This window comes from Taudactylus pleione, unplaced genomic scaffold (genome assembly GCF_031769625.1).
Source record: "Taudactylus pleione unplaced genomic scaffold, aTauple2 ptg000015l, whole genome shotgun sequence".
Classification (NCBI taxonomy): Eukaryota; Metazoa; Chordata; class Amphibia; order Anura; family Myobatrachidae; genus Taudactylus; species Taudactylus pleione.
Window position 1 is genome coordinate 12982423 of NW_028284417.1, and position 27356 is coordinate 13009778.

Sequence of the window (27356 nt, forward strand, 5' to 3'; positions counted from 1 at the left end):
CAAATGTTTATTACAGTACTTATACATTAAAATGAATTCGTATAAGCAATTATTTCTGGACAGCATACTTGCCAACCCTCCCTCATTGTCAGGAAGACTCCCTGAAATAGCAGCAATCTCCCTGAAGTGTCTACCAATCTCCCTCATTTCACCTTACCCCCATTATGACAATGTTCTATAAAAGAAAAAACAGAGATATATACTTTCAAATGGGATCATTAGTATAATTTCCCTGCATTGGTTATAAGGCACAATGATCCCTATGGTTACATGCATTTTCTGAGAAGTATCAGTATATTTTCATCAACAAGTAGATCTTACTAACTGCTTTGGGGCTCATTTACATGTGGATGTAAATCAATTTTATGACACGCCTCTCAGATGTAGCAGTACACGCCCACTTTACCACCACGCTCATAGGTGCTGCTTTCACAATCTCCCTGAAATGCTTTTTCAAAAGTAGGCAAGTATGCTGTAAGGTAATACCAGGAAATGCACACAGAGAGGCACATAATGTGAGGCTCACATGGGAGCTCATGCTTTATTAAATCTGCCCCATATTGTCTGAGATTGAGGAAGCTGCAACCGGCCATTAGTGTGGGTACCCCTTTCTTCAATGCTGTATGCAAGTATATAGTTGTCAGTTCTAAAATATAGACAAGGAGTCTGAATTTAAATCCCCAGTGCCTGGTGGTAAAATGGGATGACAGATTGTATACACATTGTGAACTATCCACTCACACCAGTTAGTAATCAATTACCTTAGATCAGTGGTGGGATTCAGGCGGCCCTCCAAGTCTTCACTCACTACATCCGGCTGCCTCCTAATCATATTTGTTTCTTCTAGATTGTTGCACGTAACAGGCCTGCTGATATGTTATTGCAGAAAGGTGCCTCTTTCATTAATTAAATGTTTTAATTTTTCTTATAACTGATAATAAGAGTAACCTTTTGAAGGTTAGAGGGCCAGCCAATGCTGCCCCCAAAGTGTATCAGGTTGCCTATATTTCCCTTACCTGTAACAATACATTATTTTTGTTTGACATTGTGATCAAATATTAACTACACAATGGTGCAATGTGTGTGTATGTATATGTATGTGTGTGTGTATATGTATATGTGTATATATATATATATGTATATGTGTGTATATATATAATATATTTGTGTGTGTATGTATGTATGTGTGTGCGTATGTATGTGTGTGTGTGTATATATATAATTATGTGTATATATATAAATATATATATATATATATATATATATATATATATATATACACACACATACTATAATATATATATATTTTTTATACACCTTATACACAAAGCCTGCAGGTAATTTTATACAATATTTTCATTAATTTTGTGGCTCAAACAAAGTTTGTGTACATACATGAAATTAATTTATGGTTCATATACAGTGCATCTTATACACAAAAACTAAAGGTAGTTTTCTACTTTATTTTTAATTTTATGCCTTAAACAAAGTTTGTGTACATTGAATCATCAAAAAGCAAATGTTTCACTATCCCAGTCATGCTAAAAAAATTCTGTATTTCAGAATATTCCGTATTTCGGATTATTTGGGTATATGTATGTATAATGTGTGTGTGTCTGTGTGTACAGTGCATCCGGAAAGTATTCACGATGCTTCACTTTTTCCACATTTTGTTATGTTACAGCCTTATTTCGAAGTGGAATAAATTCATTTTTGTCCTCATAATTCTACACACAATACCCCATAATGACGACGTGTAAAAAAAAAATTTTTTTGCAATACAGATATGGTATGCCATCACACCCTGTGGTTAACTGCCGTTTCAGCACTCTCACAGAGTGAGATTGCTGTCACTCACAAAATGGTGGAGCTGCTAATTCACAGAATTGTGTGCTCATTGGAATACGCACGAGGAATTGTGCAAGGAACACATCCATTAAGGCATCAGCCTTAATGATCGGAGTTTAGTTTCATTGCTTTTTTGAGTTTGAGTGGTAGAAATTCAGTAGGTTTTGTATGTGGGTATGTGTATGTGTGTGTGTGTATGTATGTATGTGTGTGTATATATATATATATTTCTAGAGGAAAGATAGAAGGGGCGCCAATAGTGCATTATCTTCCAACTTTTATTAAAATTTATCAGACAAAACATATGTCTTAAATGACGTACCAGACATAGCGGTCAAACCACCGCAAGTATACAGCACATAAAAAGAAATGATCCTCCGTCTCCGGGAACAACAGGTTCACTCGTCGGAGACCTCGTATCACAGAACAACGCTAGGCCACGCCCCTACGCGTTTCGTCACTCAGAAATTGAATACCTGTGTGGTGGATACAGTGACTTCCAGGAAGGGAGATATGCCGGCCCAATATATGAGGCATTTGCATACAGATCCCTTATTGGGACTACTATTCCGTTTTTAAGTCTTGCGCTCTGACTATTTGTGTGTTTATATATATATATATATATATATATATATATGTGTGTGTGTGTACTGCAGCCCAATTAATTGATATTGAACTGCAGCATGCACATTTTAGCTCTTGGGGATGCGTCTGGATGTGAGCATTTGATTTTGTATCATGGGCTTAATGATCTGGTCTCTCTAAACCGAGAGTTTCCATGTATTACATAATAGAAACAGGCAGGCCTGCCTCGCGCTGGACTGTTTACAGGAGCATGATTATAATAATCAGTATTTCTGGGTTGATTTTATGTATACTATGTAGTAGTGAATTTCCTTCTTCCTTTAGTAATTATTATTCAAGTTGAAGTTTTAACTAGCATTTGTAACAAAGCACATAAGTAGGTAACGTCAATTATTCCATTTGTTTTCCAGGTAAAGAAAGAGTTTTCAACACTCCATTGTGTGAACAGGGGATTGTTGGCTTTGGCATTGGGGTTGCAGTTGCTGGTGCTACCTCTATTGCTGAGATCCAGTTTGCAGACTACATATATCCAGCATTTGATCAGGTTTGTACAGTCAGTTTATGGAATACGGTGGTGACATGACATGAGTTGTTTACAATCCTTAATGGTACAAGTCCAAAATGTATTTATTTCTTTATTTGAAAAGTGGAATCCAACACATTTAGCGAACATGATCACATTTACTTTATTTCAATATAGATATTCATATACCTAATTATTTTTTATTTTTAAAAAAATCAGTTCTTCAAATATTATTAATGTTAAGCTGTGTTCTTGAGGACTATAGAAAAAAATGACTAAGGATGGAATTCAGATAACTATTTTGATTGAAAGATGAGCTTTGAACTGGTCCCAAAATACACAGGCATCTTTGCATCACAGGAATCTTTGAATAAATAGCAATATTGATTTCACTAATGACAAAATAAGTTTTGTAGTTGCCGGGGGCACCCTAGTTTTATATATGACAAGTGTTAAACAGTTTTACATAATGTAGGATGGTATCCCAGTTAATCTAGAACCAATTAGCAAAATGTATTTGGATATCATCCTAAAGAGAATAATATTTTTTTTAAATAATTATTAGTAGATCACCTTCATATAAGCTCCAGTTAAACCTAAAGATCCTGGGGTAAAGTTATGCTGGGCCAAAATAGTTTAAATCAGAAAAAGCATTGCAAGCAGAGGTTAAAGTGGGCCGGAACTGCGTTCCGTCAATTCTAGTTGGAGGCGGAATGAGTTCAGCCTCCTTCAGCCCACCTTACCCAGCCAGTCAGCCCGGCACCACTGTTGGATGGCAGTGGACGCAGGAGCGCAGCTTAAGGTAAGTATTACGTGTTTTTGTGTTTGTTTTTGTGTAAGGGGCACTACCACTGGGGGCATTGCATAGGGGGCACTACATAAGGGGAACCACTACTGGGGGATCTGCATAAAGGGGCACCACTACAGTGGACATTGCATAAAGGCACTACTGCTGTGAGCATTGCATAATGGGCACTACTGCTGTGGGCATTGAATAAGGGGCACTACTGTGGGCGTTGTGTATTATGGGTACTACTACTGTGGGCATTGTGTATAAGGGACATTAGTGTCGGCTTTGTGTAAAAGGGGCGCTCAGGGCCGTAACTAGGGTAGTGCGACCAGTGCCATGGCACAGGGCAAGGACCGCTGTTTGGGCCTGTCAGTTTTCCTGTTTATTATCATTCTCACTTGTAGCTTCCTCTTCTTTATCCCCAGCATCTCCTGGCCTCCCTCATCTCTTCCCTGGCCCTTCCCCATGAAGCCATGGCCCTTTTTCAGGTGCACTATCTTATATCCCTATTTAAAATTTGGGGGGAGGGGGCGCCAATGCTCTCTGGCACAGGGCACCAAAAAGTCTCGTTACGGCTCTGGGGGCACTACTGTGTGTCGTAACATGAATAAGGGACACTACTATGTGGTATAATGTGAATAAAATTGTGCTGCTGTGTGGCGTAATTTGAGTTGGGGATATTTTTGTGTGACCATGCCCCTTTCTTTTGAGACCACTCCTTTTTGTGACGAATGCCTAAGGCACGCGCTGTCTCTTTATTGAAAAAAAAAAAGGCGCAAATTTATATATTTATAGACTGCAGGAGGCGCCGTGGAATGGGGGAAGGGGAGTGAGTGAGTTCCACCACATCTCTAGGACCACTTTAAGCACTGATTACAAGAAATACATTAATGTTATGTATAGTGCGCATTACTGTATGATGCAAACAATAAATGGTTTGTGGCTCAATCAGAAATCAATGCACTTGCTCTGTGAATATAAGAAGGAAAAGGTACATACCACAAAATAAGAACATTGCAAGATGTAGGGTTAAGAAAAGTCAGTATCTGCTAGAGCTAGATCTCCTAAGAGGTTGGGATGCATCATAACCTAATTATGACAGTTACCCGAATGTGCTCTATTTAGCTTACACTTGCCTCCACCCAGCTCACTCTGCCGGTTCTTGATCAGTGTTGCACAAAAATCTAGATACAGACTTATGCATATGGCTTTTTGCTGAGCATTCCCAGTATGAAAATGTGTACCGTATGTTAAAAATGACTTGCAACCTACTGTAAGTGGGCCCTTTGACTTCATGATGGTGCAATTATTTTGCTGGGAGTCCCAGGTAGATGGCATTGCAGTAGTCTAGGGGTGATGATATAAATGCATGAATGACTTTTGAATCTGGCTATGTTCCTTAGATGAAAGAATGAGTATTGGATTGGGGCTGATACTTGATGTTTAAGTGCCAAGCCACTATCCAGGACAACACCAAGATGCCACGCATGTTCAGTGTTTTCTAGTTCTGAACCCCCAAACCTTAGTCCTGTTGTTTTGGCTTTGCTGCAGCCTTGTCCTGCGAACTTTCATCAGGACCTCTGTTTTATTGGGGTTCAGTATTAAAAAACAAGAATATAATCCAATAGGCACCGGACTTCAGCTTAGCAGCTATACATATAAACCTCTGTGCGGTTTACATAAAAGAAATAATACAAAAGAGTTTGTTGATAATTACCTGTATTTTTGTATTTGCCTTTAAATAAAATACAAAACTAAAACAAATTAAATAATTTTATATTTTTGATCTATAGTCCTCATTTATGGTTTTGGGAAAGTAAACAGTGCAAATTTACACCAGGACAAACAATGTTGTGATGGAAAGGGTGCTTCCCCTCCCCCATATGCACGAAAAATGTTGTCGGTTGTGCATGTAGCTTTAAATTCTAGTATAAAAGTAAAGCTTGCTGATATTTTCGAGTAAAACTAAGATGCGCATTTCTCCCAACTAAAATTTGTCTGCACATTTTAAAATTTTCCCTCCATGCATCACAACATGGTTTTGCCAAGGTGCATCTTCTACCTGGAATTACTCGCAACTCAACAAGGACCATATACACTTTTCAGTGTACTCAATGTTTTGGCTTTGTGATAAAATAATAATTTTTTACTTCTATTAAAAAGCAAAGCCTGACCTGTTAAACAATCCATTCCTTGCGCAGCACAGTTGGATATGCCTGTATATTTTGTATATATTGGATAAAACAATTTTTTTTTATTTACCTACTAATCCAGATGATCAAAAATTCTGTCCTAAAAATACCCTAACTGTCCAGGTTTTAAGAATATTCATGCTTAAACACAGGTGACTTATTTAGTACCTCAGTCATTTTGATTATACCATCTGTTCACTAGCATAGCTATCCTTGAAACCTGGACTGTTACGGTTCCTTGAGGACCAAGTTTCGGGAACCCTGTCCTAATATAATTCTTTTTTTTTTTTTTTTGGACCACTGAAATAATATGAGGTCTCTTAGTCACATTAGCAAAATGTCATAGTAAATTGAGATCCGATTTAAAAATGTTGTGGTTAATCGTAGTGTAACTCAAAACAGCTGTTATAACTACATTAGGAAACAATGTTCATAATTGTTTTTGTCATAAAAATCATTGTGCACCAGCAAAATTGCTAAATTTTAGTTTTGTTAGTCCATCAAACTGTGTTCATTATCTTGACATCTAAGACCTGTAGAAGGTGAAGAATCTTAGGGAGGGAATTCATTTTAAGAATATCTCACCTCCCAAACCACGAAAAGGGTCTAGTTCTCTAAGACTGCAGCTATGATCATATTTTGGCTAAGAGAGGATTAAAGTTGGCCTTGAATAGATGGTTTAGATAAGAGTAATGCCAAGGTACTTCAATTGAAAAGTATGCCAGCTGAAGGGGAAAGAAGTCTTAAGGCCTGCTATCATTTGAGGAGGTACCATGATATTCAGGGCAATTGACATGGAGTAGTTGACCTTGAAATTAGAGGTCACCAAATACCCTAAACTCACCCTGCAAATTTGGCAAGGAGATTACCGGACTTGTAATTGTGGCCAGTACATCATAGTCAAAAAGGGCCAATTTTTACTCCCTGTCTCTTAACATATATCCCGATATATCAGGGTTCAACCTTACAGGCCACCAGTGATGTCAGTAGTGAGCTTCCAGCTCTATTAGAGCTGAAAGGTCACTGGGGCTTGCGGAAGACGAGACCCTACCACAAGGGTCTCGTCGCAAGCCCGATGGTCGCGACCATCACCTGGCCGCTTGCAAAAGCTGTGGGTGGTCACCCACAGCTTAGCGAGCGGCCAGGAGGCCGGATTTAAAAAAAAAAAAAAAAAGCGGCTGCCCTTATTCAGAGCGAGCGCTCGCTTTTTGCGAGCGGCTCTGAATGAGGTCCTCTGTGATATGTAAAAAGACCCAAAAACTCCATTAGGATGCCACAGCCTTAAGTGCATTGTGAGGCACTGTGTTGAGTGTTCAGGCACTGTGTTAAAAAATAACGACATTGGCAAAACCAAAACACGATGTTGAATTAAAACCAAAACATGGGGGTCCGTGCACATCTCTAGTTAGCAGTTTCTCGTAGGTAGGATGAAGGACAAAAGAGGATTTTTAATACTCCCTGTGAAATTAATTTCTCTGAGTCCATCTGCAGGACATTGAGTCCCCTTGTGCTCATTCTAAAGAATTTTCATCTATTAGGGTAGAAAGAAAGAGAACACAACACTATTATCTTATAAGCATTGATAACTTGTTACTGATAAAGGGTTGAGGGGAGAGCTACATACTCAAAGTAATTACCCATGTTAGTGCCAGCCCCTTTGCCCTCCACTCTACTGTGAATAGCAACCCCCCCATATGGACTTGAAGAAATAGATTTAACGGGAATATCAAATAACTTGCACTGAGAAACTGATGCCGCTGAAGTATTTTGAAGGATGCCATGGCTTTTACCAAATAGTTTGCACACTTTTAAATACATTTGATTTTTAATCTGTAAAATATTTCAAGGTCATTTGTACCATTTGCATGTTTTATAGCTGATCTGAGTGATTTGTTTTGTCTAACATTAACAAATATTAGCCTTTTCTTACATGAGTGATTATAGCTTATACAGAAGATTACATGACCAGTCTTTACAGGATTTATATAGGAACTAGCTGAAGTACCCAATCTTCAAGTTAAGTGATGTCATCCAAATCCATCCATTGGAGGCCCAGAACAGGCTCCTTGGGTCGCAGTTCTGCTCAGCGTAAACCAACGGGAGGTCCGATCGGGACCCTAACCCCCTAAAACCTGGCCAGGATCCAACTGGACTACCTCACATCGGTTTCATCCCAATCGGTGCAGGGGTGTCCGAATGCATAACCAGACAAACAAACCTATGAATTTTATATACAGTATAAGATATAGATGAGCAAAAAAAGTATTTGTAGTATTTGCACAATGTGTAGTTTTGCCTAGTTGCTTGTTTTTAGCTAAACAAACTTTGCAAATCTCAATAAAATTAAATATAGCTGCACCTTATAATTCACTAAATATAACTTGCTAATCATTAACCCTAGCAAATGAACCATGCTTTTGCTAGGGTTGATAAATCAATTGGCACTTATATGTAATAAGGATAAAGTATACCCTACTGTAAAATATATGGAAATTGGAAGCCATTGAGGAGTATCCACATAAACTCATGGTGCCAGAGGCTGGTGCAGGTTTAGCTTAAAAGCTGGTCTTTTCTTTAAAACTAGGAACTCCTGGTATTTATATACAGTTTGCAATTATTGAACCAGTGATCGCAAAATACGTGCTATAGCGCTTATTTACGCGGGTCTAACTGGATGCACTGTATGTTCGCCGCAGAGCAGCGAATCACCGCCGGCGGTGATTGGGGAGATGCTGCCGACGGTGACTGGTTGCTGCAGCGTACACACAGTGGCTGTAGCAGCCAATCGCTGCTGGGGGCATCTCGTCCAATCACCGCCAGCAGCATTCACCAACCAATAACCGCCGGCATTGTCTCATCCAAATGCCGTTGGCTGTTAGTTCCAGCTGACTTCCGCGCGGCTCCAGTTATACAGACGCTGGATCATGCTTCCTTCTAACATCCCCCAGGCCCCCCTTCGGTGACATCTTGGTTGTTGCTAGAACCAAACTGCAGGGGTAAGGTCGACATCTTCCTTGTGGCAGCTGTGTAAGCAGTATCAATGTATCTGGCAGCAGGTAAATGGTATTTATATTTATTATAGCACAGGAGGAGCAGACTGGTATCCTAATATTATTGTTACACAGGGGAGCATTCTCTAGTGTCCTGTGTACTCTGCCATGCCACCCCTGTTCCCCTTTCCCCATGTCTGTGCTTCTCCTGCTCTCCCTCTCCCCTAGTGTTTTGTTATGATTATATGGGGAGACTGACTTGTCTCCTATTATAATAATAGTGGAGCAAACTATCGTACCCCTTCTGCTCTCCTGTGTAGTCTCCTCTCCCACCTGTTCCCCTCTCCCCTTCTGCTCTCCTGTGTAGTCTCCTCCCTCCATTCTGCCCCCTGTTCCCCTCTCCCTATGTCTCTACCCTTCTGCTTTCCTGTGTAGTCTGCTCTCCCACCCCTGTTCCCTTTCCCCATGTCTGTACTTCTTCTGCTTTCCTGCGTACTCACCCTCCATTGTGCCCCCTGTTTCCCTCTCCCCATGTCTGTACACTTACTGCTATCTTGTATAGTCTCCTCTCCCACCCTTTCCCCTATCCCCTTTTGCTATCCTATGTACTCTGCCCTCCCACCCCTTTCAATCTTACTGTACTCCTTTTGTTCTCTTTTGTACTCTCCCGCTCCATTGTGCCCCCTGTTCCCCTCTCCCCATGTCTGTACCTCTACTGCTCTGCTGTGTACTCTCCTTCATTGTGCTCACCGTTTCCCTCTCCCTACGTCTGTACCCCTTCTGCTCTCCTGTGTAGTCTCCTCTGCCCTTCTGCTCTCCTGTGTACTCTGCCCTCCCACCCCTGTTCCCCTTTCCCCATGTCTGTACCCCTTCTGCTCTCCTGTGCCCCCTCTTTCCTTCTCCCCATGTCTGTACCCCTTCTGCTCTCCTGTGAACTCTCCCCTCCCTCCCCTGTTCCCTTCATTCTCAGTGCAAAATATGCGCTATAGTGCGTTTTTACGTGCTGCAGGCAGTGAGTCATAAATTGTGATGGGACCCGGAAACTGTGAAGTGTTGCCCCAATTTCCCTGGGACTCACGGTTTATTTATTTTTTGTTCAGCACGAGCACTGTTGAACTAAACACAGAGTGCTCATTAAGCCACCTTAGAGGTGTACGTAAATATTGTGTATGTTGATGTTTAATTTGGCATATACACAGCTGGACATACATCGCTTCACAGGACTGTTGGATATTACAGACGGTGTGTGTACAAATCTGTATAAAAAATTACGTTTTACAACGTAATGGTTATTTGCTCACTAACCTTGTGATGACTGTTTAAGATGCTTTTTGGAACACTTACAAAATGAGTCTTGCAACAGTGACCTCATATAAGTTGTATATTAATATAGTGACGTCACCCCTTGTCATTATATTAATATCTTATATTTTTTCATCACTTTTTTTCTTCCTATCACTTGCATATCTATATTCTGTCTACAATCTATATATTCCATATCCATCTAGCTTATATCAATGTTGTTTGTACTATAAAATATATAACGGTATTAGTTGAACAGTTAACAGAAGAATCAAATATTTGTGCTTTGCAGATTGTCAACGAAGCAGCAAAGTATCGATATCGATCTGGTGATCTTTTCAATTGTGGCAGCCTGACCATTCGAGCACCATGGGGTTGTGTTGGTCATGGTGCACTTTATCATTCCCAAAGTCCAGAGGCCTTTTTTGCTCACTGTCCTGGGATAAAGGTATGATATATATTTAATTGCATGTGTCTGGAATTCAATGCAACTGTGAAATTGTATTATAGATAATGGGATAAACTGAGGTAGGCAAGTGTTTATTTTATTTACTTTTATTTTTATTTACTTTTGTTTTTTGCAAATATTTTGAATTTGATAGTCGATATGTTTGTGTAGTTTAGCATGTGAGTGTAAAGCTGCCCATACATGGTGCGATAAGCACCTTGCTATACGACTTGTGATCCGACGGCCGACATATTGGGCGGTCCCCACACACTGAGCGATCAGGTGGCCAACCGCCCGATATGCCGGCACCCCCCTACCCCACCCGCATAGCGCTGCATGGGATCGTACATCGCATCCCCAGATCAAGTGACCATGCAATAAGATCTGGAGGTGCGATGTAGGGATGCAATCGGGAAACCGGCTGCCTTAAAACCGACAGCCGGCTTCACGACTGTCCTATCCCGGCGAGGATAAAATGCCGGGCGACATTTTCCCGACGCCGGGAGACAGGCGCCCGGCATCCCGATCGAAGGGATGCCGGGCGCCGCGAGTGGACAGCCACGGGGGGGGAGGGTTAGGTTTAGGGCACCCGGGGGGGACTTAGGGTGAGGGTTAGGGTTAGGCTAGGGGGAGGGAGGGTTAGGATTAGGCACCCCCGGGGAGGACTTAGGGTTAGGCAACCCCCCAGGGGATTTAGGCTTAGGCAGCGGGGAAGGGGGGGTTGGGGTTAGGCACTTGGGGGGGGGGGGGTTCTGGGAGGGGTTAGGGTTAGGCACCCCTAAGGAAGGTTGGAGGGTTAGGTTAGCTTATACTTACCTTAGGGACGATCGGGATTTCCATGCGGCCGGCGGTATTTCACCGATTTGCCGCCAGCCGATATACCGATTCCGCGATGTACGACCGCCCAGGCGCAAGCACTGGCCGATATTATACCCATACACTGTACGATATAGCCGCAATATCGTATCAATCCATCGGATCAGCTGCTATATCGCACCGTGTATGGGCAGCTTTAAGTGCCTTAAAACCCACTGAATGTGTTTTGTAGCATTTACATTTTTGGTGAAAAAGCAAAACATCCAGCTTGGTTCTGTCAAACCACAACACCAAAGCATGAGAATAATTTTGGAAACAAAACCAAAAGTCAGAGTGACTTATAATATACAAAATGCGGAAGACAAAACATGCAAACAGTGCCCCCATGTGATTGCAACCTGCCTCTCTTCTGATTTGTAAAACAATAACAAAGCAGAAGATGTAAGATCAGTGGCGTAACTAGGGCCTTTGGAGCCCAGGGCAAGCTGAAGAACGATGCCCCCCCCCCCCCCTCCCCATACACACCACAAACAATTTTTGTGTGCCAACAAATGGGCATGACCACTGAAAATGGGGGTGCCAACATGACATACCACCCATTTTTCATCACTCTGAGAACATTCCTTTCTATATGCACCTTACCTACAGTATCTCACAATGTGGAACATCTGAAGAAATGTATCATCCCTGGGAAGACTGCGTCTTCAGTCGGTATTCATCCTGTCTTCGTCCTGTGTCATGCCAACAGTAAAGCATCCTGAGACCATTCATGTGTGAGGTTGCTTCTCAGCCAAAGGAGTGGGATCACTCACAATTTTACTTACGAACACAGCCATGAATAAAGAACGGTACCAAAACATCCTCCAAGAGCACCTTCATCACCAAACTATTCCTGGATGGTTGGGAGAACAATGCCTTTTCCAGCATGATAGTTATCACTTTTGCCTTATGGCAAGGTGTTCCAAGTGGCTCGGGGAACAAAACATCGAAATTTTGGTTTTCCATGGCCAGGAAACTCCCCAGACCTTAATCCCATTGAGAACTTGTGGTCGATCCTCAAGAGAAGGGTGGAAAAACAAAAATCCACAAATTCTGACAAACTCCAAGCATTGATTAGGCAAGAATGGGCGGCCATCAGTCAGTATGTGGCCCAGAAGTTGAATGACCGCATGCCAGGGCGAATTGCAGAGGTCTTGAAAAAGAAGGGTCAACACTGCAAATATTGACTCTTTGCATAAACTCAAGGTAATTGTCAGTAAAAGCCTTTGACACGCAGGGCCGGATTATAGGCAGGGCGACAGGGGGAGTCATCCCTGGGCCCCCACACATAGGGGGTCCCCACACCCTGTCCCCTGCCACTACTACTGAGACTGTCGGAGTACAGCATTTAGCTGTCTCCGCTGCGGTCCTCCATCACTTCAGCCGGGCAGCGCTCACTGAGCACTTGGGTTCAGAGTGCGGCGCTACTCCGGCCGGCGGGCAGGCTGTGCAGTGGGGCTGTACAGCAATGCAGGCGTGACGTCAGAAGTCACGCTGCGCAGCCCCACACCAGCCCACCTCCTCCACAGCCGCATCTGGAGCCCGCGGAAGTGAATCGAAGTCAGGAGCTGCAGGTGCTGCCTCGGGTCACTCGCTCCTGCTGCTGTTATTGCCTCGGCCCGGAGGGTTAGTCAATTTAATGTTTTTTTTTTTTTTTTTTCTCAGTGTGGTGCTGGTTGTGGGGTTGGGGGGGAACACTGTGTGTGTGTGTGTGTGTGTGTGTGATATAAATATAATATATATTACTCGGATCACTGTTAGGGGGCCCCACAAGTTTGTTGCCCAGGGGCCCCCACAAACCTTAATCCGACCCTGTTGACACTTATGAAATGCTTGTATTTTTACTTCACTATACCATAGTAACATTTGACAAAAAGGTCTAAAAACACTTTGAGAAAACCAATACTTGTGTCCTTCTCAAAACTTTTGGCCATGGCTGTACATACACGCGCGCGCACACACACACTGACAAAGCCTACACACACACACACCTCTTTCACATAATTACAGCCGACGCTAGCATCATTTGTGAAGTCGTCCCGCCCCCCGACCGGCACCACACACTAGTGCCCCACTCAGAACCCCCCCCCCCTGCCCTAGTTACGCCACTGTGTATGATGTATGATGTTACCCCTCTTCCATATTAGCCAAATAGCAGATGCTCTTGAATTTTTTGTTTAAAAACCCTGGCTGACACAGGTTTTTGGAGGTGGGAAACATCATAAATACAGTAAAAAAAAAAAAAGTTTAGCTTCAGTTTTGCACTTTTAGCTGTAATCTTCAGTATTTTTTCAGGATTACTTCTAAAATGTCACTCATACTGTATATAAAATTAATTATGCTTGGATTTCTCGCCAAGTATATTTTACTGTTCTTATATTCAGTAAAATTCAGATGAAATTCTCGTATTTAATAGTGACTCAAGTATGTCACAATTCAATACTGTGTGCAGTGTAAACATAACTAAAACATGATATAACCCCTTGAAGAAGTCACCTGTGGATGAAACACGTTGGGAAGCTGCCTCTTGCCTCAAATGAACTATTAAGATAAGCACCTGATAACAACATATCGCTTTTAGACTCTTGCTTTTACTTTTTAAATGTTATTTATACATTTTTAAAAAGTATTGTTTCTCCTCTGCCTACTTTTTACCAGACATCGTTTTATATTTATTGATATCTAATTTTTTATTCTCTGTTTACTTATTTCTATATCCCTTTGTCAATACCCCACATTTTATTATATGTATAAGGGGCATACTGCATTGTTTCCGAATTCTGCACTTTATTACACGCATATTTTGCACAAGGGACCTGTGAGAACTGTGGGTCACTAACAGAGCCTGTTTGAGCATTTGAAAGTCCAATATTTGTATTTTATATTATATTTTATGTTTGTTTTGTAAATTTTTCAATTAAATTAGATAAAATTACTACGTTTTTTATGTTTATGGTAACTCTCTGCACTAGACACTTTACTGTATATATTACAATTTTTCACAGTGTTAATGCGCCAATTGCTAAAAGACCCTATACACTTACACATGATATAACATCATTTAAACATTCTTTCATTCTCTCTAAATTAAATAAAACATACATTGAACAACAGATAATGCTTTAAGGGGCTGATTCAGCAGAGAACACAGTTCAGCATACTAACGCAGATTCCCGATCATTGGCAATCTATGCATGCGCATGTGCACAACGGGTCCTGCGAGATTGCATGCATGCCTCTGATTGACAGACAGAGGCGTTTGTGGGGGTAGGGACAGCCTGCATTCCAGGAAACAGGTGTGCACCCCTGTTTTCCGGGACTGGCAAGGCCAGGGTCTTCATCCGTGGACGCAGACTTACTAGCCTCGCAGGCTGCCAGGACCCGGTTGCGATGGTGGTCCCAGGCTGCGACCTCGGTTGCAGAACTGGGATCGCAGATGCAGCAAGGAGGTGTCAGACACCTGCTGCTGCATTTACATTTTGCACTAGAGTGATGTTGCGCTAATAGAATTACATCAAAAAAAGTGATTATACTTTGACATGACAGAAATAAACGCTAAGAAGCCAATAATATGTTCAAAATACAATTTATAAAAAAGTCTCAATAACAATAAAAAATATATTATATCATGCATAAGATAAATATCTCATATGAAGACCACTCCAGAGATTCCTATACAACTGTATAAAAATATTTAAATAATAAGGGTTTCCTTCATAGAGTATCAATTTATGTTGTAATACTGTAGCACAGTCATATAGCTCTCACCAGAATTGCATATAAGGTCCTTTTTAAGTGCTCATGAATCAGACCTCTCCGGTTGTAGTAGTGGGAGACTCGCTGCCAAGTAGCGGTGTTTATCCTGTATAAAGTGAGGAGTCCCGGCTAAAGGGAAAAAGCAGCCCGATGATCCCGGCTTGAGTGGCTTTGAAGGCAAGAATTTAGTCAGCCCGTGACCGCCTTTATCCAGCCGTTATTATAATCCGGGTGTTATGGACTTCATCTCCACCTGTAAATGCACAGCTCCCACTCCGTATCATAAGATCTCCAGCCAGGGACGGTTCTAGGGGCGGGCTAACAGGGCTGTTGCCCGGAGCGCAGCTCCCTAGAGGGCGCCACCTAGTCCCAATAAAAATAAAAAGACTGCCTCTAAAACACATCTTTATTACAGTATTGGCGTCGGCCAGGGGCGGATTGGGACGTTGGGCCAGTATCTTTATTCTTTTTAATGGCCAGCAGCTGCCCTTTACACACCCCTCCATTCCGCTGGCTGTCGGGCAGCGTTGTGGCCTCTGCACAGGAGCAGCCAGCAGCACACTGAGGATAATGAAAAAATGGCCGACGGTGGAGCTGCGGAGCCCGTCAGTCACCACTGATTGCTCCGCCTCCAGACAATCCACCTCTGCCTCCAGGACCTCCAACCATCTCCGTCTGCTTTGCACTGCACACAGCATCAACAAGCAGCCTGCAGTGCAGGCTAGACGGGAGGATTGAAGGTAGGAAACTATAATATGCTGGGATTGATATATGCAAATAACGCCAGTATATTGTCTGTGACTGAAACATAACACCCTTATGAAAACAAACCATTTCCTCCAGCACTGAAGGGGTGAACATCTTTCCTTCTCCCTATCCCTCACCGCTCCAAACACTTCCCACATCCTATCCATGCCCCCCCATCCCATCCTCACCAACACAGGTCCCCTTTCCTGCTCTCCTCTCACTGCTCCAAACACCCCATCCGCAGCACCCCTTACCCCACACAGGTTCCCTTTCCTGCTTTCACCTCACAGCTCCAAACACTCCCCTTTATATATATATATATATTTTACCTAAGCTAGTTGGCACAGTATGTCTAGCAACATAAGTGTATGTTTCTTGTTTTTTGCATACTTCGGTTGCTGAGCAACGAGAAGCTTTGTTGGCATGTGTTTATACTCGCTTCCGGATGCCTTGCGTTCCAAGTGTTTGCAATGCAAGGCATTTCTGGTACGCGGCTATCGGTATTGAGGTGGACTGTTCAGATTAGACACGTGGTACGTTATGCCTTGTAACATAAACATATGTCCCCTGTCCCCCGTATGCTTTGTTTGCTGCGCAACGTAAAGCTTTTCTGGCATGTTGGCTGCTTTGCGTGTCATTTCTGGATGCTATGCGTTTAAACGTGTTTGGAGTGCACTTCCGGTACGCGGATACGAGCACACTGAGGTGAGCTGCTCCGATCATCTAGGGCTTTGCTGTCTTGTGCCCTGTGTGAGTACCTATGTTAGTGCCGGTGTGTGCTCATTCAGGTTAAGTTTGAACATATGCCCACTAGAACTATATGTTTACTATTGATTGCAGCTCTCATAGTATTTATTTTCTATTTCCGGTGGGGAGGGCCCTTTGGCTAATTGCCTATGCTATTTAAATCTGCTATGGGTCAGTGTTGATAGTGGGTCTCTTTGGTGGCTATGACGGGTCTTGGAAAAAAAGAAAAGAGGGGTCTTTATAGACTGAAACGTCGACTTGATTCATTGATGGCCGTGAGTAATTAAAAAGTGACTTTGATTAACTTCTATATGGTGAGTGCACATAATTTCTGGAGGTTTTTGCAGGACCTATGTTGTCTTTATTGGAGCACCATTAAATATACAGACCCTCCAACATGACCCGCGCCACCCGGTACAATTATAAATTAGATGGAAGGTCCAGGAGTAGAGCAATTTGTACCGGGTTGAACGGATCATGTTGGAGGGTAGGGAATCTAGGGATATATAATATACTATTGTATACTGCCCCCCAAAGACCAGCACCTATTAGGGCTGCCACCAGATATTTTCCTGGCTGATTTACCATCCCAATCCGCCCCTGGCGCCGGCACCAGCAGGTCCTAGCTACAGCGGCCGGCCCCTATTCCCGACCCACGAGCCCACTGTGCCTTTCTTCACACACTGCTTGGTATAGACTGCATGTCACTTTTTTTTTTTTTTGGGGGGGGGGGGCGTAACTGGGAACTTGAGCTCCACAATGTCTAGAACCAGCCCTGCCTCCAGCTGAAGTCAAGTCTCCCACTACTACAACCTGAGAGGTCTGATTCATGAGGACTTAAATAGGACCTTCTATACAAGTCCGGTGAGGGCTACAGTATATGACTGTGCTACAGTATTATAACTTACCGGTAAATTGATACTCTATGAAGGAAACCCTTTATTGTGGATTCAATATTTCTATACAGTTGTATAGGGATTTCCAGAGTGGTCTTCAGATGATATGTTTATCTTATGCATGATATAATATAATATATTTTTTATTGTTATTGAGACTGTGTGTTTTTTATAAATCGTATTTTGAACATATTGTTGGCGTCTTGGTGTTTATTTGTTATGTCAAGGTATAATCACTTTTTTTTATGTAATTTTATTATTAGCGCAACATCACTCACTAGTGCATTACAGTCCTTTTCACGACTATCTTTGGATAGTTGTTTAGTAGGTTTACACCAACATACAGGTGTGTGCTGCTATTTAGTGTATTGATGTTTTCTTGATTAGCACCCAGCTCAAATTTTGTTGTGGTTGGTGCATTTACATTTTAGCAGAATGGAATTGCAAAGCTGCTTGTGTGCAACTTTGCAATTCTGTCCTATGCTGAATCAGGCCCTGCAATTAATTAATGTGTGCATACCTTATGTGATGGTACATAAGCAACTCAGAAACTTGAAAAACAAAGACTGAAGTGTACATCATCTGCAGAGATCAGTTCCTCAATAGCATGTGTGCATTTAATGAGTTCAACTGTATTAACATGCAGTTTTTTGCATACATACTGTACCTCACGGGATGGATACGGGATGCCAGCAGTCAGAATCCCGACGCCGGCATACCTACTGGGTTAGAATACCGACACTTTTCGGTCACTATTCTAACCCTCCCCTTCTCCCTACCCTAACCTCCCTCCCCTGCACCCTAAACCTAACCCTCCCCCCTTAGTGCCTAACCTTACCCCCCCATCCCCGCTACTTACCTTCGGAATTCCAGCGGTTGGGATGCCGATGCCAGGATTCTGACAAGTACCGTAAATTCTGAGCCCCGGAATCCCTGCGGTCAGGATATTGACCACATCCCTATCTCACAACTATACTCATTTTGGCAAGACATTCACGTTCTCTGGCACTTGATAGGGCTGGGCCTCACCCCAAAGTAGGCATATCCTGATTGATTGGTATAGGCATGTCTACATTTTGGGCTGTATCCACATGCACGATTCCTCTACATTGCACAAAGCACTTATATCGACTTCTGTTTTTATTTCTTCAATGATTAACCTTGTAAAGTTATTACTTTTTCACTGCATAAATAGCTTGTAAAGAGTTTATGGAATCATTTAACACTTACACACACTAGAAAAGCTAATCTCAACAATCTCAGCTACTCTTGTGACAAGTAATAGCTTATACTGTACCTTATTACAATCCCATTAAACTGTATTTACTTTCCATGGCCACTAGAGCCTTACATTAACACACCAGCCCAATGGAAGTAACCCACATACCGTTCAATAAACAAACACAATATTTTGATTTGTTGTGCTGTAGGATTAGCTGAATTGTTCTTAATTTTATATATGATCACAACAGTTCTATTTTGTTTTATTTATTTTTTAAGAAAAACTTTGGAAATATGTTCGTGACCATTGAAAATCCTATTTCTAGACTCTTGACTTGGGTAGATAAATGCATGCCTTATTGGCAGCAATGAACGATAGATCAGCTTATTTCCACACACTTTACTTCTGTATTAAAGCTGGAATGTATTACAGGTGGTGATACCCAGAAGTCCAATCCAAGCAAAAGGCTTGCTACTGTCCTGCATTGAAGATAAAAACCCATGTATTTTCTTTGAACCCAAGATACTGTATAGAGCAGCAGGTAATGTATTGTAGCACTACTTTGTATATTTGTATGCCCAGATTTATGTCTTGGCTGTATGGTATGAAAAGTTTGGCTAAGTCTTCAGCAATAAATGGCAGATGAGCTGAGAGCAAGTGGTTTAGGTTAAAACCGTATTTGTATGCTTTGGCCATCAGAACTTGCCTGGCTTTTTCCTATTGTCCTTGGCTATGTCTGTACAGAATTAGTCATTTTTGGTTTTCAAATAAAATACATTTTGTGTTTTCATTTTTTTGCTGGCTCCTAAGTATGTGTGTTGTCTGTATATCATTGTGATGGTTATGCTTGGTGGCAATAAGAATGACTGTATAATTCTTTTTTCTGCAAATATTTAATTACATTTTCTCAACTAAGAGCGAATAGCGATCTTCTCTGCTGTTGTCAGTAAGTTTGTGATTGCCAGAATGGTAAATCATCGGCTTCATTTTGTTCATCTGGTTCTGACCGTGATTCTGTCCCTGTAAAAGTGTTTATATGTACTTGGGCAGTAGACTAGAAGTCTGGTCTGGATCCATTAGTATGTCATGCCATGTCGTGATGGGGATTGGCGTGTTCCAGTCAACTTTTAAATCCATTTTAAATATATAAATTGTGAGTAGAAGTGCCAAGGTTTTTGTTTCCTTGGATACTAAGGTGTAACAGGAAAGAAAACCCAGCATAAGAGAAATTATACTCTGCTACAAAAATATCTGAAATTGAATAACTGATTATGCAATTCATACAGTCTTTGAATATAATGCATCACCATTGTTGTTGTACAGTACACTATGTTGGGCTATAAGAATAGCTTTGAACTTTTCTAAACAAACTGACCCCATAACACTTTCAAGGTTTTAATACCAGTATCTGCGATATGACCAGGGGTAAAACTAGCCTTTTTTTGGCACCTGGGGCAAAGACTTCTCACTACGCTCCCCATGTATCAGTGGAAAGTAGTCACCATCTACCTATATGGCCGCCATGTAACACAGACAGCATCATGACCTTCATATATACAGTACTACAGCGAGCATTTGCGACCGCTATATACTTCAGACAACATGTTTTTTTAAGAGCCATTTCTCACATACTCATGATGTCAAAGACAAATAATTGAAGTGAAAAAATTGAAGAAGAAAAAAGTGTGGATTTTTCAGCATAGTGCTGGTAACCCCCATATCAGGGGGAGAAAGAAACACGTATTCCACTCTGGGCTCAGGGTAACCACTACTGGGCTTTGCTAGCCTGGGCTGGTGGAACCATAGGGGGGATACCCACAGTGTAGCGGTCACCCCCAACATGGTTCCAGTCAGCCCCAGGGAGGTTCAACATGCAAAAATGTGTGGTTCTCACCTATTGGGTATACCTAACCCTGGTGCTATTTTAAAACACTTTGTACTTGGTGAACTACAAGTCCCAGCATGGCACAGTTTCCAAACATGGCTACTGTGGCAAGCTTTTAAAAAATTGCCTCTTTGAAACTCGCTGCTAAATCGCCAAAATCTCTGCATTTGCCGCCAATCGCATTCCATTATATTTCTCAACATTTATTTATATAGCGTAAGCATATTCCATAGTGCTTTACAATTGGGAACAGAGGGTCTCATTCACAGGCCGCTCGCAAGCGGTACCCAAATGCGCACGACGGATGCTGCTCCGTCGTGTGCATATGCGAGACCCGGCGAGCGACTGGGAAGCCGTCGCTCGGGGTCTCGCACCAAAGGGGGCATGCTGTCGATGGTGAGTGACAGCACGCCCCCTTTGGTGGGCGTGCCGGGGCGTGGCTGCCCGTCTGGGTCCGGCCCCACTGACATCACTAGTGTTGTCAGTGGGAGTGATTTTGGCTTGCGGCAGCGAGACCCTACCGCAGGGATCATCAAGGACGCTCGCATAAGCTGTGGGTGGTAACCCACAGCTATGCGAGCGTCCAGGAAGACGCACCAAAAAAAACAAAAAACGCCCTGATTCAGAGCGGGCGCTCGTTCAGAGCGTCTGGCTCTGAATCAGGCCCAGAGTAATAAAACTAGAATGTGCATTGACAGAGCTTGACTGGGATTGGGTATTTATATAATACCCCTCTTTCCACCAAAATTCCGGGTCTGTCCCTGGATTTACCCCATTATCACCGCTGCGCTGAACCGGGATAGTCGCACTGCACACGGGTGCAGTGCCGGTGCTTGGAGATTTCATCATCAAGCACCGTGAACTCAGCTCTCCCCTGAATGCCAGACCGGAGTGGACCACAGAGAGAGGGATTTCCTTCCCGGCGCGCGGGGGGGGGGGGGGGTGTCCTTTCGAGAGGCTGTGATGTCAGAGTGGTCACCGGGGAGACAGGCAGGGAGAGATTACAGCCTTCCCGTATGAAGCGGGGATGGGATGAAAACCGGAATGGTCTGGACCATACTGGGAGGCTGTAATCTCTTCTGAATAGCACCCAATCAGCATGCAGTAAACAGGTCCCGGGTAACCAGTTTCCACTGAGCCTGGCCAGGGGTTTACCCGTGTAAAACCCTGCTCGAGACCCGGGTTTTTTTCCTAGGAGCCTTTTCCACTGAGTTGCTACCCAGGTTGACACTGCAATAATCTAGGTATTTTGGCCATTGGGATAATAGTCTAACAGTGGCAATTTTTATGAAAATTAAAACCTTGTAGCAATATTCTGATATCTGTTACTTTCCTTAATATTTCCTTACTGTAATGGAAGCTTTATAACTAGGCAGCTGAACCATATATGTTTTCACTGAGTAGGCAACACAAGAAAAGGTCTCCATACATGCAACTTCTGATTGATCTGCCCATTCACAGCCTCACCTCTGCAGTGTTATGGTGCATACACACGGTCAGATTTTTCTTCTGATCTGAACGATAACGATTTAAAAAATCATTCAATCGTTCATATCTGAAGGAAAATCTGACATATCTGTCAGATGAACGATTTGAACGATGCGCGTTCCCGATGGTCAGATAACGATACCTGACATCTGATGTATTTGCAGTCAGATTTGGACGATTCCATTCATTTTAATGCAGTCAAAAATCGTTCAATCGTTCATCTGACAGATCTGACAAATCTGACCGTGTGTATGCTCCATTACACAATGAAAGGAATCATGGGGCCCTGGAAAGAATGCCTACTTGGCCATGATATATGGAATTGCTGGGAAAAGGTGCTCCCAGGGTTTTTTTGTTATCCAGAAACTCCGCCATTCTCCTATCATGGTCTCTTCTATTTTTTCTTGTTTTTCCCCAATGGATTAAGGGGAATTATGAAAAGATGAGTGTCGATTGAAATTATTTCGTTTTACAACTACTGTTTACTTAATCAACCCTGTTCCTGCTACCTTACACCCATTTCCTACTCCCTTAACTGGCTGCTGGCAATATGAGTTTTGACACTTTGTGCTACTGAATAACTCATCCAGCATTTTGGAGGTGAAAATCTGTCTGTGTAGTAGCTTTAAAGCCATCAAAACCTTAAGAAAATACTCACTGATACAATTTCAATGTTGTAGTACACTATTGAGAGCATTCATATTTTTTATTATGTAGCTCTCTCATCAAACTTAATAAATCTTTATTCTGTATTAAAAACTATTCATATTATGGGACTCTTAAAAAATGTGAAATAATGGTAAAGAAAACTGATAGTGTGTAAGAAAATAAGTAAACTAAGTATTGGTAAAAATAATATACTGCAGCCACTGATATTCGATATGCTTATATATCTATTATAATGATTCAATAACGATACTTCTCAAATATTACTATAAATTATATTCTGGCCATATGTGGTAATATCTCAGTATATAGGACTGTATATCATTGGTATAATTTGGGTATATTTATTATTCCACTACGTTATGAATACTCCTTCCAATCTGCTTCCATTAACATGTGAAGCTTGCAGCAGTCAAAATATAATAATTAGGCTCCCTTATCTAAGCTTGGAAAGAGATGAAGTTGAGAGCCTGTAAAATGACAGTTCATAGCTGATTGCTTGGTACTTTATCTCTCTCCAAGCTTTAATACATTTCCCCCTATATACTATGCGATTTTATAGGGGTATGTTTCTGTTGTAGGTCGTAGTTATTTTGCAATATGTTATTCACACTGCCAATTGAAGATAATTATTCATCACACCCCTATATGGATCGCATTCCGTTTTATACTATATTAACAAGATTTTCATATGGTGCTTTCAGCAAACTATTATAAACATAAATTGTCAACCAGTTATGTAATTAGGTTGTTTTTCACACTGGATTGTTTTCTATTGAATTAGTTTTAGTCAGCACTGTATAAGGAGTCCGTGAACTCTCGGGGAGATTTATCAAAGCTTGGAGAGAGCAAGTACCAACCAATCCGCTTCTCTCTGTCATTTTACAGGCTGTTTTTTCTTTTTTTTTTCTGTAGTCAGAGCAAACCTCTCGCTTTACAAGCACCTGTGAAAAATTAATTAAGGTAATATGAGCAACTATTATTTTGTATTGCTGTTCTGAGAGGCATGGATGGGACCAGAATAGGAAGGCTGTGCTATTTGGAGGTTTCTGGGGTACCTCCTTGGTAAGTTGGTTCTTTACTTATATTTATGTACAGTATGTGCTGTTATCATGTGGCACAACAGTATGCAATTCATACATGCCTACTCTCCCAGGAATCGCGGAAGGCTCACGATTTTTCGGGTAGCCCGGACAACCACGGAAGAGTAGGCATGTTTCCCGCATCCCACCTACTTCCTAGTGAAGTGAGCAGAATGGGGGAGATTTTACCTGGAATTTTCGGGTCCGTAGGGAAGGGGCGGAGCTAAATGGCGCAAATCGGAGCTGATTGGTTGGTACTTTATCTCTTTCCAAGCTTTTTTTTAATTTTTTTTTCATACAGTTATTTCTACCCCAGAGTGCTCTCTGGTTCAATGTAGCAGCTAGATGCAATGTGTATACAGTTTTATTTTTAAGGGCCATATCCAATTAGCGGCGAAAAGCCATTTTCACGGCAAATTTTTCGCAGATGACGTCATTTTCGCAGATTCCAAGTTATCCCTGTATTCAATTCTTCAGACTTTTTGCCGATGCGAAAGTCTATGCTACCAAACCTGCGATAAAGTATCGCCTATGAAAAGGTGATGAAAAAAAGTACAGAATTGGGGTTTTGGGGTGCAACGTTGCGGGAACCCCCAGCACCCCTTGGACAGTCCCCTATAGCTTAACGATGTAAAAATTCTAAAAATAACCACTGAACATCACAAACAAGTACTTTTGTTTTGGGGGCAAAAAAAAATAGCGAACTAGACTCAGGGTGGGTCCCCAAGTATGCCCCAGGTGTTTTTTTTTGTTGCGGCAGGTTGATTTTTCACCATTTTTAAAAGTTCAGTTTAGCCACTTAAAAATATGCTTGCACCCATTTTCAGGTACCACAAATTTGATGGGACTACTTTTTAGAAAAAATTATTTGCTAAATGCTATTCTTCACCACTTTTTAAAAGACGCAAAATTAAAGCCATTGAGAGTTTAAACACTCCAAATGCCTTTAGCAGGGCTATTAGGGGGTTCCCATAGTGAACCCCCATGTCAGAGCATCTTTTGGGGTGTGCCAGGCTGATTTCCCAAAAAATTACAGCACTTTTCGCCTGTTTCAGATTCGCCGGCTCCCGCTTTTGCTGATTTGGAATTAAATACAGGGATACGCGGGGATGAGCACGATACTTTTTCCCTCTGCAAAGCGGCGATGAGGGCGAAAAGTCCGGCAACTGACTTTTTCACTCCTAATTGAACGGGCAGCACAGACTGTGTAATGGTTAGCGTTACTGCCTCACAGCACTGAGGTCATGGGTTCGATTCCCACCACGGCCCTAACAGTGTGGAGTTTGTATATTCTCCCTGTGCTTGCGTGGGTTTCCTCCGGGTACTCCGGTTTCCTCCCACACTCCAAAAATATACTGGTAGGTTAATTGGCTCCAAAAAACATAAAAAAATTAACCCTAGTGTGTATTTGTGTGAGCATGTGATAGGGAACATAGATAGTAAGCTCCACTGGGACAGGGACTGATGTGAATGGCCAACTATTCTCTGTAAAGCGCTGCGGAATATGTTTGCGCTATATAAATAACTGGTAATAAATAAATATGGCCCTTAATCTTTAATAGAAAAGTTGCAAACTTACAATTGTCAGTGTTCCTTTTTGATCTAGAGAATACTACAGATGGCCCAGTTACATCGTGGCTGATCGCACCACAAACGTGCACACGCATCATGCCATGCAATTCCCCGCACCTGCATTCCTATTTTGGCACGTACGCAGTGCGCATATCTGCTCGCGCTATGCGAGCACTATTCACAGCGGCAACAATATAGCTGGGCATATCTATTTATCTCCCTCATTAGTAGCATGTACAAGTTGTTTCATATTACTGAGATAATTGCTGTGTAAGTTTTTTCTAGTATTGGCTCTTTAGTATTAGGTTAGCTTTAGAATTTTTTTATATCCTCAGCGGCCATAGAAATGCAGATGTACGTTTTGCCTGGGGCTGCTTTTTCAAGGCATCATTACTTATTCAAAATGCTTATATTATAATGATTCTCAGTGGTTGCAGTAATAGTTTTTGCCAACACTTTTCTTATTTTCTTACATACTTTACCAGTTTCTTTACTATCCTATTTTATACTATTTCGACTTTTACGAAGATGTCCGTTATACGAGTAGATTTAAATTTGAAAAATAAAGATTTGTTAAATCTGATAGAGCTAAATAATCAAAAATATCGTCTCAATAGGGCAATATGATGAGAATTCCTCTATCCCTCTTTTTATGCATAGTTTATATTTCATAATTTGTGGTAGTACCTCATTGTAAAGATTACATAATAGAAAAAAATGTTTTGGTTATAAATATATCCTTTTGAGATAAAATTAGTTAAAAATATAAAAATTAACTAGAATGGGAAGAATGTGTGTTCAAAAACATTCCCAATGTTGTCCACAGACAAAGGAAATATGTTTTAATGAATACTAGCGTTTGCCTGCAGCTTCGCTCGCGTGGACGTCTGGTATTGCTCAGCAGAACTAATTTTGTGATGTATATTTTATATTGTAGACTTTGATCATAAAATGTATTTGTAAATCTTAGCTGTAGTGTTTCCTTCAGGGAAAGCACAAAAAGATGCTTGGGGCTAGTAAATCATGAGCAAGCCACGTAAAGCTTGCCATAGTATAAGCAGCTGGTCCTGACATCTACACTTGCAGCCCTGAGCGTTTGTCTCTGTGACTTGCTTATCGTCATAGTGAACCAGATGCTTACAGGAAATTGCAGGCACTTGAATTGAAAAGGAACTTTTTTGAGGATAAGGGTGGTATAAACACAGCCTCACCTGTGCCAGATCATGTTAGAATCTGTGCCTCAATTAGGTTCCGCTGCAAAGCAGTGACTTTGTCTGGTTACGTTGCACAACTTGGGCAGAGTCCAGTTCTGCATAAGCATGATCGGAACACTAACTTTCAGTTTAATGTACGCTGGAAGTCCAACTGCACGAAGTTTAGAAATTCTTCGGGGTAGTTGGTGGCATCATCCTGGTCTGTTTATAGAAGTGTATATCATAACTTCTCTCTGAATGGTCTCTAAAATACTGTTGATAGCAGTAGCTTGCTCATTTCTCTGGGTTAAAATTGCATTTTCGCATATCAAAGAGCAAATCTTAGCTTGTAGATCCCAAATCCAATACTACTTAACTTACAGTAATATCGAAAGGTTGCAAGTAACATGTGCAGCGACTCTGATAAGTATTAGACTGTGACTGCCGACATCACTGCTGGAATTAACGTTCAGAATGCCGGTGATCAGTCCCCCCTGCTCCACACTCTGCTGCGCTCTGCAACAAGGTGAGGGGACGGGGCTGGTGGGGATCCGGGGGGGAGGGGTCTT

The 27356-nt window shown here is 41.8% G+C and overlaps 1 protein-coding gene across 1 annotated transcript in view; it reads left to right on the forward strand.

The window, feature by feature from the left end:
* BCKDHB (branched chain keto acid dehydrogenase E1 subunit beta) overlaps positions 1-27356 on the forward strand; it is a 252167-nt gene that overhangs the window by 82812 nt on the left and 141999 nt on the right. The window contains exons 4-6 of the mRNA XM_088470538.1: positions 2844-2977; positions 10523-10678; positions 19334-19442. Coding sequence (XP_088326664.1) covers positions 2844-2977; positions 10523-10678; positions 19334-19442 — 399 coding nt within the window. The remainder of the gene's footprint in view (positions 1-2843; positions 2978-10522; positions 10679-19333; positions 19443-27356) is intronic.